Raw genomic sequence first — 15094 nt, forward strand, 5'->3', positions numbered from 1 at the left:
AAGTCGATTTAAATGCATGCTAATGCATTTAAATCGTCGGGCTGCCCGATTCCCGTGCCCGAATCGGGTGTCGGTAAAGCCGCGATCTGCTCGGAATCGGGTGCAGACCGCGGTATAGGCCCGACGCCCAACTGTACCGCGATTTCGGGCGCGAAGTTTTGGTAAAATCGGGCCCTTAGAATTTTTTTGGGAGAATTGCCCCCAAAGAGTCCGGTAACTTTGAGACCCTCGGTAAAGAATAATCTAGAACAGCCGACAGTAACAATTCCGGTGTAGAAAGTGTGTGTTGGATGGAGTACCTGGAATTTAGAATTGGACAAATGATGAAAGCTGAACCTGTGTCCACACTGTCAGTATTCGCATTTTCCACTGACAAAACGATACCACCCCTTTGGAAAACGGTCTCCATCAGGCAGCATCAGCCACTTTGCATTTGGTATCTGAGCCGGTGAAAGCCTCTTTTTCCCAAATGTGAATAAATTGGATCCCACCTTACACAATGTGACACAAAACATGTGCCTCAGCAGTGGCTTTCTGCAGCATCATTACTCAATGTCGAGAAGCAGCCTGTGGAGGTATAACAGGTACATGTTAGTGAGAACGTAACGTTCTTTAATGATCCTGATTAAAGTGTTTTCTATATTTAATCTGCAAGGCAAGGGAAGTTAGAGATGGGGTAGTAGTTTGTAAGAACTGGGAGTGGGGTTAAAATGGTAGTTTTGAAATGAGGTGGACAGCATCTGAGAAGAGGAAACCATTTAAAAAAATATTCTTTCATGGCAAGACCAGAATTTGCTGCCAAACCCTAATTCATAGAACCCCTACAGTGCAGAAGGAGGCCATTCAGCCCATCAAGTCTGCACCGACTCTCTGAGAGAGTATCTTACTCAGGCCCTTTCCCCACCCTACCCCTGTAACTCTAACTTTATCATGGCTAATCCATTTAACCTACACATCTATGGACACTCAGGGGTAATTTAGCATGGCCAGTCGAACCAAGCGGCACATCTTTGGACTGTGAAAGAAAACTGGAGGAAACCCACGCAGTCATGGGGAGAATGTGCAAATTCCACACAGACAGTCACCCAAGGCTGGAATTGAACTCAGGTCTCTGGCACTGTGAGGCAGCAGTGTTAACCACTGTGCCACCATGCCTTGAACTGAGTGCCTTGCTAGGCCATTTCAGAGGGAACTACATTGAGGTGAGTCTAGAGTCACATGTAGGCCAGACTAGGTAAGGACGGCAGATTTCCTTCCCTAAAGAAATCCTTAGTGAATCAAATGGCATTTGATAACAGTCGCTGGTGGTTGTCATGGTTACTGTTACTGAGACCGGCTTTATAATTTCAAATGTACTAATTGAATTTATATTTCACTGGCTGCTGTGGTGGGATTTGAATCTGTCTCCCTACAGCATGAGGCTGGGCTTCTGAATGACCATTCCACTGACATTAGCACAACATCATCAGCTCCCCATAAATCTAATATAATGTAAGCTGGCATTGGCTCTGGGTAAGGGACCGGGGGGGGTTGGCAGAATCGAGTCACTGAAGCAGTGGGTGGGTGTCATGAATAAAGTGAGCTTGGACAGAGCATCTGGAGAGATGGGGAGATGGATTCAGGAGGGAAATGAAGACATCTTGCTATGAGGTGGTCAAGAAGGCAGCAGAGGCAGCTGAACTGTTGTCTGCTTGGCTCAGTATTCATGCTGATCCCTCAGGAGATCCCTACTGTTTTAATCCTATTGCAAGCAGATGACTCACTGCTGCAACTGTATCATGTAGGTTGAACATTAAAGATTAATTACCTGTAATAATTTGTTCAGATGCCATTAATACATTCACCGTTTCTTGTCTTTTGTGACCGACGTTTCTGTACAGTTCTGCCAGGGCTGAGCAGTAAAGATGGAAAATATGTCTTCATCATTCTGGGTTTGAGAGGGGAAAGGAACTGGTGATGCAGACAGTGGGAACTTGTCATTTCACCTCAGGGATTTAGGTTAAAATCCAGGCCTGGCAGTTGGATAAGGATCACCTCGAGTCTCGCACAGCGAAGCCCCCGATAGCTGCTGATTGGGGTCTGAACTAAATTGTTGGACCTGGCTGAGGAGACGGCAGCCTCACTGAAATAAAAGCAAAATACTGCGGCTGCTGGAGATCTGAAATAAAACAAAAAATGCTGGAAAAACTCAGCAGGTCTGGCAGCATCAATGGAGAGAGAAAAACAGAGTTACCGTTTTGAGTTCCTGTGACTCTTTCTACAGAGCTTCCTACTCACTATTAGAATCATAGACCCTACAGCGCAGAAGGAGGCCATTTGGCCCATCGAGTCTGCACCGGCCACGATCCCACCCAGACCCTATCCTCATAACCCCATGCATTTACCCTAGCCAGTCCTCCTGACACTAAGGGACAATTTAGCATGGCCAATCCACCTAACCCGCACATCTTTGGGTAGGGGGGCAGGTTGGTTAAAATGTAGTTAAGAGAGAGTAGAAAGTGGATATGTTTAGGGAAGGAATGCAAGAGCATAGGGCCAGCTGCCAGTGGTGGTCATTGATAACTGATCACTCAATTTATTTGCCAAATGAAAAGCATGAGCAAACCATCCACCAATTCCCCACAAGCAACATTGACTAACCTTCAAAAGTAATATATTGTTGATGCATCTGTGTGAGAGAGAATAATTAGGACTTAAGTTTGTTCCTCTGTGACTCCCCCAAACCCAAGTCAAACAACCTGTTGTAATGTGCTGCCTAAAGTTTATTTATTAGTGTCACAAGTAGCCTTACATTAACACTGTAATGAAATTACTGTGAAAATCCCCTAGTCGCCACACTCCGGCGCCTGTTCGGGAACACTGAGCGAGAATTTAGCATGGCCGATGCACCCAACCAGCACGTCTTTTGGACTGTGGGAGGAAACCGAAGCACTCGGAGGAAACGCACGCAGACACGGGGAGAACATGCAGACTCCGCACAAACAGTGACCCAAGCCGGGAATCGAACCCGGATCCCTGGCGCTGTGAGGCAGCAGTGCTAACCATTGTGCCACCGTGTTGCCCCAGCCTACACTGACATATGAAGAATTGATGCTGGAGATGAGCTGCCAGAGGACTAGTGGTGTCTGCAGTAGCAGACACTAACCAGAGAATATTAAGAATAAAGTTAACACCTTAGATTCTGTCACAGTGACCCAGTTGAATGTTATAAGAGCATAGAATTTGTAACAGGATCGAGGTTGACGACTTTAGTTTTCCTATTGTTTAGATAAAGGAAATAGCAGTTCATCCATTAGATAAATGTTGAACAAGTGTCTTGACAACTCAGGGGAATTGGAGCTGTTGAGAGAATTAGTGGAGGGCAAGGAACTTGCTGAGTATGTGGAAGATGATCTCACGTGTGCTGTTTCATCCTCTGTCTCTCAGGTACGTGATCAGCATCTTGGAGCTACTGGTTGCTGAAGACTACATGATCGTGTACCTGAATGGGGCCACTCCTCGCAGGAGGATGCCAGGCTTGGGTTGGCTGAAGAAGTGTTATCAGATGATAGACAGGAGGTAGGTTCAGAGAAACGGGCCATTGCAGCAGTTTGATATCTGGCAGCGGATATAAACTTCTTCAGTCTCTTGCTGTCCTCCTCTAAATCCGGTGAGTCCTGTTTCAAACCAGCTCGTTCAGGTCGCGGGCAGTCGGGGTCGCGGGCAGTCGAGGTCGCGGGCACTTGGGTTGCGGGCAGTCGGACTCTGGGCTGTGGGGTTGTGGACTACTAATGTGTATTGAGGCAGGATTTTAAAAATTAATTCTTGGGATGTCATTATCACTGGCTAGGCCAGCTTTTATTGCCTATCGCTCATTGCCCTTGAGAAGGTATTGGTGAGAACCTCCTCGAACTGCTAAAGTCCATAGTGTGCAGGTACACCCATAGTGCTGTTAGGAAGGGAGATCTACGATTTGACCCAGTGACAGTGAAGAAACAGTGATCTCGTTCCAAGTCAGGATGGTGTGTGACTTGGAAGGAAATTTGCAGCTAATGATGCTCTTATGTGTCTGCTGCAATTATAGAGGTTGAGTTTGAATGATCTTTGGTGAGTTGCTGCAATGTAAACGTTACATTCTGCTGCTGGTGCGCTGGTAGTGTGGGGATGAATGTTAAAGGTGGTGATGTGACCCTGATCAAGCTTTGTTCCGGATGGTGTTGAACTTCTTGAGTGTTGTTGGAGCTGCACTCATCCAGGCAAGTGGGGAGTATTCCATCACACTCCTGACTTGTACCTTGTGGACAGGCTTTGGGGAGTCAGGTGAATTACTCACCACAGAATTCCTAGCCTATGGCAAGCTGAGGAAGGGCAGTAGGTGGTAACCAGCAGGGGGTTTCGTTGCCAATATTTAACTTGATGTCATGAGACCTCATGGCGTCCAAAATCAATGTTCAGGGCTCCCAAAGCCACTTCCTCATGACTCTATACCACTGTGCTGTCACCTCTGGTGTGTCTGTCCAGTCAGAGGGACATACCCAGGGATAGTATTGGAGGAGTCTAGGACATTGCTGTAATGAATGATTCGATGAGTATGACCATGTTGGGCTATTGCTTGACTAGTCAGGGGTCAGTTCTCTCAATTTTCACACAATGTTAGTGAGGAGGCACTTGCAGGGTCAACTGGACAAGGTCTGTCTTTGTCATCTGCAGTGCCTAGGTCAATGCCGGGCAGTCTATCTAGTTTTACTATTATTTAACTTTTCTGCTGTGGTTTGGTACAGCTGAGTGGCTTGCTAGGCCAATTAATAGTGCCAATTATGGGCACTATAACAGGGTTGTGAGGATTGTTCTAACCAAACGGCAGTGACCAGAAGTGGACTGCAATGATCTCTGAAAATTTCACTGCAATATTCACCATAAGTTAAAGTGCACTAATTTTCTGTAATTGAATTACACCAATCAGTACTTGGGATTTGCAGCAATGTCTATGAATGAACTGCACTAATCAATATTAGGGAGTTGCATTCATCACTAAATGAATTGCACCGATCAATGTAAATGGATAACACTGATCAGTATAAGAAGATTCGCACTATTGAAATAAGGACATGGGATAAAAAGTAAATGTAAATTAGAAGATCCACCTTCACAAAAAGAGCAATAAATGTCTGCAGTAACCTGTCAGACCAGGGAACTGAGGCAAAGGTACTCAAAAAAACATAGTTGGATTCTAAGGTGATGAAAGCTAGGTGTTACGGACTGAGGAGAGATGTGGGATATTTTCCTCTTTTTCCCACTTCTCAGCTGATCACAACAGAGAGTGTGTTTTAATCCTTTCAGTGCTGTGACGTTTCAGAATAGACAGAAAGCAGGTTTTAAATCAAAAGAAAGGATAAACGCTTATTTTCGCAACATCAGCATTATAATTGCAACAGCGCTCACTCCCCATTAACATAAGACACTCATGCACACACACGAGAAAAGATGATTTCTAAAGATATAGCACGTACTGATATCTTTAAAAGAGTTCAAAAATCACTATTGCACTGATTCTTCGGGATGGTGGTTGGAAATGTTACAGGCCTGAGAATTCTCTCTTGGGTCTACTGACAACAATAAAGGTTGGAGGTTTCTGTTGATAAATTCACAGTGGCTTATTACCCGGAATAGTAGGCTCCTGGCTTTCCCTAGATGGAGCTGTTGATGAACTCCTTGCGTGAGGATATATCTTGCTGGTAAAACCAATTATACGAGCATATAAACATACACATTAAGAGCAGAAGTAGACCATTCGACCCCTTGAACATGTTCTGCTGTCATATAAAATCTGATTGTGGCCTCAACTTTCCCATCTACCCAATAACCTTTGATCCTTGCCAATCAAGAATCTATCTAACGCAGCCTTAAAAATACTTAATGACTCTGCATCCACTGTTTCCTGAGGAAGAGAATTACCAGTGACCTCTGAGAGAAAGAAATCTCATCTCCAACTTAAATAGGAGACCCCTTATTTTTAAACTGTGCCCCCTAGTTCTAGTCTCTTCCAAAAAGGGAAACATCTCTCAGTATGCATTTTGCCAATTGCCCTCAGAATTCTACATGTTACGAGAAGTACACATCTCATCCCTCTGAATTCCAATCGATACAGCCCAATCTGCCCAGCCTTTCCTCATAAGATGACCTCTTCATCTCAGGAGTCAGTTAAGTGAACCTTCTCTGAAATGCTTCCAATGCTATTATATCCTTTCTCAAGTAAGGAGGTCAAAACTGTACATAGTACATAGTACTCCAATGTGGTTTCACCAATGCCTTATAATTATAGCTAAACTTCACTGCTTTTATATTTAATAGTAACCTCATGCCTCTGCCTATGGTGAATTTTCCAGATATGGTCCTTCCTTTTTCTGTGTGAGATGGCTTCCATCTGATATTCATATCCTAAACTGACCCACTAGGCTCCCCTTGTGGATTAATAAAATATTTTCTATCATAAGCCAGTTTCCATCATGTAACAACAGTATTGATGTCTACATTATCCACGCAATGGATTGATGGCTATACAGTTCGTCACACAATGGAGGATGTTTGCTATTCCATCAACATTCCAGTTGTGAACAGGCTCCTGAAAATCTTTATTATTCCATCTTCATGAGGCCAGCAAGTCTACCAAACATTGTTACTTTAAGAGTCTCCAATTGAAATGGAGAAAGACAGTCATAAACACTTGGGTAGGTAGTTTGCATTAATGTACCGAAGGATCACGGCATGCAGGTCCACAGTTCCCGAAAAGCAGCAATGCAGGTGACCAAGGTGATTAAGGAGGCATAAGGCATGCTTGCCTTCATTGGCTGGGGCATTGAGTACAAGAGTTGGGAAATCATGTTGCAGCTATATAAAATCTTGGTTAGGCCGCATTTGGAGAATTGCATGCAGTGCTGGTCGCTGCACTACCAAAAGGACGTGGAAGCTTTGGAGAGAGTGCAAAGAAGGCAAATGGAGTTTAACCCTGATAAATGTGAGGTGATTCATTTTGGTAGGACTAATTTAAATGTGGATTACAGGGTCAAAGGTAGGGTTCTGAAGACTGTGGAGGAACAGAGAGATCTTGGGGTCCATATCCACAGATCTCTAAAGGTTGCCACTCAAGTGGATAGAGCTGTGAAGAAGGCATATAGTGTGTTAGCTTTTATTAACAGGGGGTTGGAGTTTAAGAGCCGTGGGGTTATGCTGCAACTGTACAGGACCTTGGTGAGACCGCATTTGGAATATTGCGTGCAGTTCTGGTCACCTCACTATAAGAAGGATGTGGAAGCGCTGGAAAGAGTGCAGAGGAGATTTACCAGGATGCTGCCTGGTTTGGAGTGTCGGTCTTATGAGGAAAGGTTGAGGGAGCTGGGGCTGTTCTCTCTGGAGCGGAGGAGATTGAGGGGAGACTTAATAGAGGTTTATAAAATGATGAAGGGGATAGATCGAGTGAACGTTCAAAGACTATTTCCTCGGGTGGATGGAGCTATTACAAGGGGGCATAACTATAGGGTTCATGGTGGGAGATATAGGAAGGATATCAGAGGTAGGTTCTTCACGCAGAGAGTGGTTGGGGTGTGGAATGGACTGCCTGCAGTGATAGTGGAGTCAGACACTTTAGGAACATTTAAGCGGTTATTGGATAGGCACATGGAGCACACCAGGATGGTAGGGAGTGGGATAGCTTGATCTTGGTTTCAGATGAAGGTCGGCACAACATCGTGGGCCGAAGGGCCTGTTCTGTGCTGTAATGTTCTATGTTCTATGTTCTATGTTCTATGTTGCCTGGTCTCGAGGGTGTTGGCTATGAGGAGAGGTTGGATAAACTAGGATTGTTTTCACTGGAAAGACAGAGGCTGAGGGGAAAGCTGATAGAGGTCTACAAAATTATGAGAGCCATAGACAGGGTGGATAGTCAGAGGCTTTTTCCCAGGGTGGAAGTGTCAATTACAAGGGGACACAAGTTCAAGGTGAGAAGGGAAAGCTTAAGGGAGATGCGCAGCGGAAATTTTTCACACGCAGTCTGGTGGGTGCCTGGAACACGCTGCCAGAGGAGGGGATGGAAGCAGGCACATTAGCAACATTTAAGAAGCATCTGGATGGATACATGAATAGGGAGATAATAGAGGGATTCGGACCGAGTAAGGGCAGAAGGTTTTTTTTAGTTTAGTTAGGGCATCATGATCAGCACAGGCTTGGAGGGCCGAAGGGCCTGTTCCTGTGCTGTACTTTTCTTTGTTCTTTGTTCTAAAATTGTCCATCATCTTCATATATTCACGGTCATATACCAGCAGCATAACATAGGATATTAAAAAGAGATGAGCTAAAAATCTCTATCTTCTCTATTTTTCATGTTCTCCAAATCTGTGCTTTAACTTTTATTTTTGACTTGATCTTTAGTTCACAACGTGTTTTCTGTGCCTGCTATAATGGCAGCACATGACCAGAGGCTATTTTCATACTGTGGAGAGCAGCCTGTTCATGGGTGGAACTGATCCAATTTAGATTAACAAGACTACAGCTCTACTTTTGTTATTGTATCTGAAAAGGCCTTTATTAAGCTCCCATTGTCACACTTAGTACAGTCACAAAAACCCAGAGATATAATGATTGCGCACATTTTGTTCAGAGTGTTTAGCGTGCGTTGGTGATGGGTTTGTTTCCAGAACGAGTTACTTATCAAAAGCAGAAAATCCAATTCACAAAAACTGGAACCCTCTGTGGATCTGTCACAAATTCATTCAAGTCAATGACACTTACAGCTCAAGTCTGGGTTCAATTTCAGCTCACCTCCTCTTGTGGCAGCACGGTAGCACAGTGATTAGCACTGCTGCCTCACAGTGCCAGGGACCTGGTTCGATTCCCAGCTTGTGTCACTGTCTATGCAGAGTCTGCACGTTCTCCCCGTGTCTGCGTGGGTTTCCTCCAGGAGTTCTGGTTTGCTCCTGCAGTCCGAAAGACGTGCTGGTTAGGTGTGTTGGCCATGCTAAATTCTCCCTCAGTGTACCTGAACAGAACAAAGAACAAAGAACAGTACAGCACAGGAAACAGGCCCTTCGGCCCTCCAAGCCTGTGCCGCTCCTTGGTCCAACTAGACCAATCGTTTGTATCCCTCCATTCCCAGGCTGCTCATGTGACTATCCAGGTAAGTCGGCGCCGGAGTGTGGCGATTAGGGGATTTTCACAGTGTTAATGTAAGCTTACTTGTGACTAATAAACAAACTTTGCTTTACTTTACCTTACCTGTGACCTTAGCAGACTTGCTGCTCCATCTGCCTTTTGTGCCTCCATTCATAGTCTGCCCAACTCTGGAACATGGCTTGTGTTAGGATTCTGTGCTGTTTCTGCTTCTTCCTCATCTGCTCTCTGATGAAAGTATTAGTTTGGCTCTGTTGGTAGCTTCCTGTGTCAAAAGGCTGTGGGTCCCTGCTTCCTCCAGAGCACGCCACCTAAGCTGTCATTTCAGTGCAGTACTGAGGGAGTGCGGTACTATTAGAGGTACTGTCTGTCATGTGGGGTCTAAATCCAAGGTCCCACCTGTCTGTTCAGGTGAACATAAAAAGTTCCAATACTATTTGAATTCGGCCATTGAGTGTTCTGCATCTCCTAGGAAACATTCATCATTCTGCTAACATCACTGTAAAATAGATGACTTTCCAGTTATTCTGTGGGATCTTGTTGTGTGTGAAAAATAGCTACTATGTTTGCCTATAGTGTTGTTTTAAAGACAGTTTGGTACTGTGATATAGCAGCCATCACAGCGACATGGTTGAAGGAAGGACACGATCTGCAACTCAACATTCCGGGATGTAGAATCTTCAGGCGAGACAAGGGAGGAGGTAAAACGGGAGAAGCATTGCATTATTAGTTAAGGAGTTAGTTACTGCAATAAGGAGAGATGATATAGGAGATCATCTGTTTTTATAGTCAGTAGATTGTGCCAGATAAGCCAGCTGACCTCACTTATTTCTATTTACTTTGTGGTCTTTTGTGAAATTCTTTATCACCATAGACTGTTTTCCGCCTACAGGCTAAGGAAGAACCTGAAGTCGTTAATAATTGTTCACCCGTCCTGGTTTATTAGGACTGTGCTGGCAATCTCCAGGCCGTTTATTAGGTAACTACTTGTAATTATGGCATATCCTACCCCTTGGGACTATGTGACGCTGTCTATATTAAGCTTACTATAAAATCCTCACCGACATTCACACACTGACTCTGTCAGTAACTGCATAGAATACTGAGCTCCTAAACCAAAGAGAACAAATCCGATCACAGTCGGGGGACGGGGGGTGGGGGGTGGTTGATGGGCCGCTAGAATTATCCCGACACCAGGGAGAGGGATGGGAAAATCAACCAGGATTCCTGCTCCTCACTGCTATCCAGTGTCTCCCACTGGAAAGAGCAGAGCAGGGTTAGCCCAGCACACAATTCTGGCCTCAGGTTCACTGTGAGCTTGTAGTAATTCAGTTCTCTGATGGAAGGTATGCTGCACAAGTGGGCCTCAGGGGTAACAATGAAGGCTAGTGCGCCCACACTCAATGTGACAGAGAGGAAATGGTCATAGGTGTTTGTCCTATTTTTGCCTCCTTGATGAAGTTGAGGCCTTTTCAGCAGAAGTAAATCCTGGTGCCCAGTCTGCAGCATCTTCTACTGGGGTAGGGGAGAGGGAGTGCATCAGGGCTGGAGAGTCATCAGGGAGATTCAGGCTTCTGGCAAGGATTGGGAGGAATGTTCATCATGGAGAGAAGGCTAGAGGGCTGGGGGTCATCAGGCCTTGTGGAGGTGGTCATCAGAGGAGTCAAGCACAGGGGGAGTCATTCGAGAACGACAGGGCTAGAGGGGCTCGGGGAAATGGGGGAGTCAGGCTCAGGGGGGTGGGCAAGTCATCAGGAGCACAGGCCTGGGGGACATCAGGGAGAGTGAAGCTTTTTTGGATCCCTGGGGTTTTCTGCAGCCTCTTGCTGCTCCCTTCACTGCTATGATATCAAGGCAGACAAAGTGAAGGGAGAAAACTGAAACTTTCCCCTTCTGAAGAAAGAGCACCCGGTCAGCATTCTCAGGATTTATAGTCAGCATTTATCAACATCCTTTAGGGAGACATCAAGATGGTCACCGGGGCCGAGGAATTGAGATATTGTGAAATAAAGATTGTGCTGTCTTGTTCCTGAAGTATTTTGATAATCTCTGGAGTTACCTGTGTGAATGTTTAATTCATGTGTTTCTGTTCTGTGTTTTTTATTCAGTTTTAAGTTCATGAGTAAGATTCAATATGCTCACACCCTCTCAGAGCTGGAGCAGGTCATTCCCATGGAGCAGGTGCAGATCCCGGAGTGCGTTTTACAGTATGTATCAACACTGGTCAAACGTGGGCCAAATGTGGCGCTCAGCAACATTCTCAGCCAGATGAGCCTGAAAGACGTTTTGCACTTGTTTTAAAAATCTCCTGAAGGTTTCTTCCAGTGGTTCACTCATTAATACATTGCTCAGTATGAAACTAAATCACAAAGACCGGAAGGTCCCATGTTCAATCCCTAGTCTATATTCATTTAGCGGGTGATCATTTAGAGGAACAGTAATGGAGCTTTATTTGCTTCAGAGCTTGGGCTGGGAAATCAGTCAAGTTTCTCACTCCAAGGCTTGGATTTTCTGCACCTTTCAGGCCATGGTCAGAGGTGGGATGGCTGACAAAATGCTGTGGGAAGGGGCTGAGTGGAGTGCCTATCATCTTTCCTTTGCCATTCCATTTTGCCAACAGCAGGAAAGGTGGCAGACAGCCAGTCCCATCCAGAACCCAACTGAGCCACTTAAATGGCCAATTGAGGGTCTCTTCCTGTTTCCATTGACATTTTACCAGGGCCACAGGGAACTTGCCACTATTTGATAAACCCTGGTGGCCTCCAAGTGGTCTCTGTGGGAGGGGGAGCCTTCTTTTTGGGCACTGTTCGGTCCACAGAGCTGCACAATGGTGGCAATGGCTGTCCACAACATCAACGTCATCTGTTCCCCGCAAACCCCCCTCCCAGCCCCCCGGATCTGTTCAAATAGCCCTAGTCTATTCTGCGCCGCCTCAGAAAGGTCCAGGTCCAAGTGGCTGTCCAGTGACCTCCTGCACTCTGGGATGTTGGTTAAGAATGGAGTCAGGTTTAGTTGTGATGCCCCTTTGATCATACTGTAGGTTCTAATAATTCCTGCTGGAAAGTACCAGTGTGTTGACATTGGATACAGACAAATCAAGGCCCCTACCAGTACTCATTGCCTGGATTAAACTGTGAACATTAACCTCCTGGACAGGGTTTTTTTTAAAAGTGTCCAAATTCTTCTTTGTTCTAAAGAGGGTCAGTGCCTTCAGGAGAAGGTGGGAGGAAGATTGATATGACATTAAGAGTTATTAAATTTATAGAATCATAGAATCCCTACAGTGCAGAAAGAGGCCATTCGCCCATCAAACCTGCACAGACAACAATCCCACCCAGGCCCTATCTCCGTAACCCCACGTATTTACCCTGCTAATCCCCCTGACATTAAGGGGCAATTTAGCACGGCCAATCAACCTAACCCACACATCTTTGGACTGTGGGAGGAAACTGGAGCACCTGGAGGAAACCCACGCAGACACGAGACAAATGTGTAAACTCCACATAGATAGTCCCCCAAGGCTAGAATTGAACCTGGGTCCCCGGCACTGTGAGGTAGCAGTGCTAACCACTGTGCCGCCCATTATATTGTTATTCAATATATTTTATTTTCCCCCAACGCATTCTCTTTTAGAGCTGATACTTCAGCCTGAATTTTCACTCCCAAGTCAGGAATGCAGAGTCAGGACATTACCTGGCTCCATAGAACCTGACCCAGCAGAAAGTGCCCTCATATCTTTCATGCCAACCCATGCCCTCCACCCATCCCCATGGCCCTTTTTAACCCCAATCCAATTTAGCTCCAACTCATGTCAACCCAGGCTCACCTTCCTTTGCCCTTATACCCACGATGCCAACTCATCCAGTGTCCACCATGGGCTGACCTCAGGATCAATGTAGAGATGAAGTAATGTAAAGTTCTAAATGGCCACTGCAGACTTTATTTAAAAAGAACACTCTCATTCATATAAACCCATTCATTATATTTGCATTCCTTCAACTATATAATCCCTGAAAAAAACGAACATTTAATTCAAGTGTATAATCCCTTTATAAAGTCAAATATTACATTTATAATCACATTTTAAAGAGTCCATAAGTGCTTGAAACTGTTAATCAAATTGTGAAATGGAGGGCACCCTACTGCGATAAGTGGAGAATGTGAAATCAGTCATGCAGTGCTAATCCAGTAATGGTAGCCTGCAGGCTTATGTCAACACATATAGTGAAATAGCAAGCAAGGAGTTTTTTTTTAATAGTTTTTTTTGACATTTGACAAGTTTGACAGGTCCATTTGACAATTTCTCATGGCTGCTGTCTTGACAATTCCAATGAGTTTCTGTACTTTTTACACACATTCCTGTCCACTTTTAAAATTCTCAAAGGATACCTCACCTCTCCCAAAGGTGCTCCAGGACCATATGCAAAGGGGTACCTTGCTTCTCCAAAGGATTCTGCAAGGTTTAGACCTGCTCCTACCAGATCTAATCAGGACACGTCACATTTCCCACTTCTGGCTAATGAAAATCAGACATGACAGGAGGCAGCTGCTGTTTTATACGGGCTGCTGCCTCCACGAAACGCGCACACACAATTCCCAACCCAGGCCCACTTCTGCCTCCGCAAAAATGGTAGGTGCCATGTTTGGGGCAGGAGACTTCTGTATTACTTCATGATGTTAGAGAGGCTCTCTGTTATTACAGAAATCCAGGCCTTTTACTCTGTTGGTAGCACTCTCAGCTCTGAGTCAAAAAGCCCCACTGCAGGCTATAAATGTAATTAAAGGTGACGCGTAACGCTATGTTAATGGAGAACTGCATCGTTATCGGTGCCATTTTCAATGGAGGCCTCAGTCTACCTGTTCCACTCGGTTGGTTTGGCTGGACATAGGGCATGGCAGCAGAATGGTTGTTTTACAGCATTAATAATCCAGGAGATGGATTAATAATCCAGGAAAGTGAGTTCAGATGCCAATATGGCAGCTGGTAGAAGTAAAATTGAGTGTGACCTTTTCACTTCACTAATGTCCTCGAAGGAAAGAAACTTTCCATCCTTACTCAGTTCGGCTGACATATGAATTGAGTCCAACATTAATATGGCTGAAACTTAACCTTCTCAAGTGGACGAACAAACCATTTCCTCAGTGCAACCTGGTGATGGCCAGTACCTGACGGCCTTACCAGCAACATCCTGAGAATGAACTTAGAAGTGTTCTCTTTGTGTCCTCGCTTAACCAACACCTTCAGAAGTATATCCGTCTCAGTGATGTTTTTGTGAGCTTGCTTTATATTAATTCGCTGCTGAATTTACCTGTATAACAACAAGTGACTAGGCTTGAAAGTGATTCTTTGTGTATGGTGATTTGGAAAGATTCAGAGACCGTGATAAATCTCAGTCTTTTTATCTTCCAGATTTGAGGAAGAAAGAATCAAAGCGAGAAGACCCAGGTAAATTCTCTGAACTGCTTCTTTCATTGAACCTCACCTTCCTTTTTTATGTATCTTGTGACATTGTCATCTCCAGTAACATAGATAATTATCTCTTGAACCCGTTCGCTCCGTTTCTGTTTGGCTTCCATATTGTCCAGTTGGTACTGAGTTTTTAGGCACCTTTTTCACAGATTACCTGTCAAGTGGGTGGATTAAAAACTGCTTCTATGAGGTCCAGTTGTCTGGGAATATTCTCCTCCAATTTTCTCCCCTTATTTCCTGAATCCAGCGAGGGACAGATTCCACACGATCACTTTTCCAATATCTCACACAAATGGCCTCGTTGTAATGAGCTGAGACACCTCTGGCCGGAATTTTGCCGCCTTGCCCGTCCCGGAATTGGAACAGGGCGAGGCTTGCAGAAGGGAAATCTCCGTTGGCCTCGGGTGGAATTTTATGATCTCGCTCGAGCGAGGTCGTAAAATAAAAGTTTCTCAGTGGGCATTTTAAATGTGATGGTGAATT

General features: G+C 45.0%; 1 protein-coding gene across 2 annotated transcripts in view; it reads left to right on the plus strand.

Annotated features, from left to right (window-relative positions):
• Positions 1-15094, plus strand: part of atcaya (ATCAY kinesin light chain interacting caytaxin a) — a 47744-nt gene that overhangs the window by 25711 nt on the left and 6939 nt on the right. For both annotated transcript variants that reach the window (XM_078198127.1, XM_078198128.1), the window contains 4 exons: positions 3427-3558; positions 10034-10120; positions 11250-11348; positions 14552-14587. In XM_078198127.1, coding sequence (XP_078054253.1) covers positions 3427-3558; positions 10034-10120; positions 11250-11348; positions 14552-14587 — 354 coding nt within the window. The remainder of the gene's footprint in view (positions 1-3426; positions 3559-10033; positions 10121-11249; positions 11349-14551; positions 14588-15094) is intronic.

This window comes from Mustelus asterias, chromosome 26 (genome assembly GCF_964213995.1).
Source record: "Mustelus asterias chromosome 26, sMusAst1.hap1.1, whole genome shotgun sequence".
NCBI lineage: Eukaryota > Metazoa > Chordata > Chondrichthyes > Carcharhiniformes > Triakidae > Mustelus > Mustelus asterias.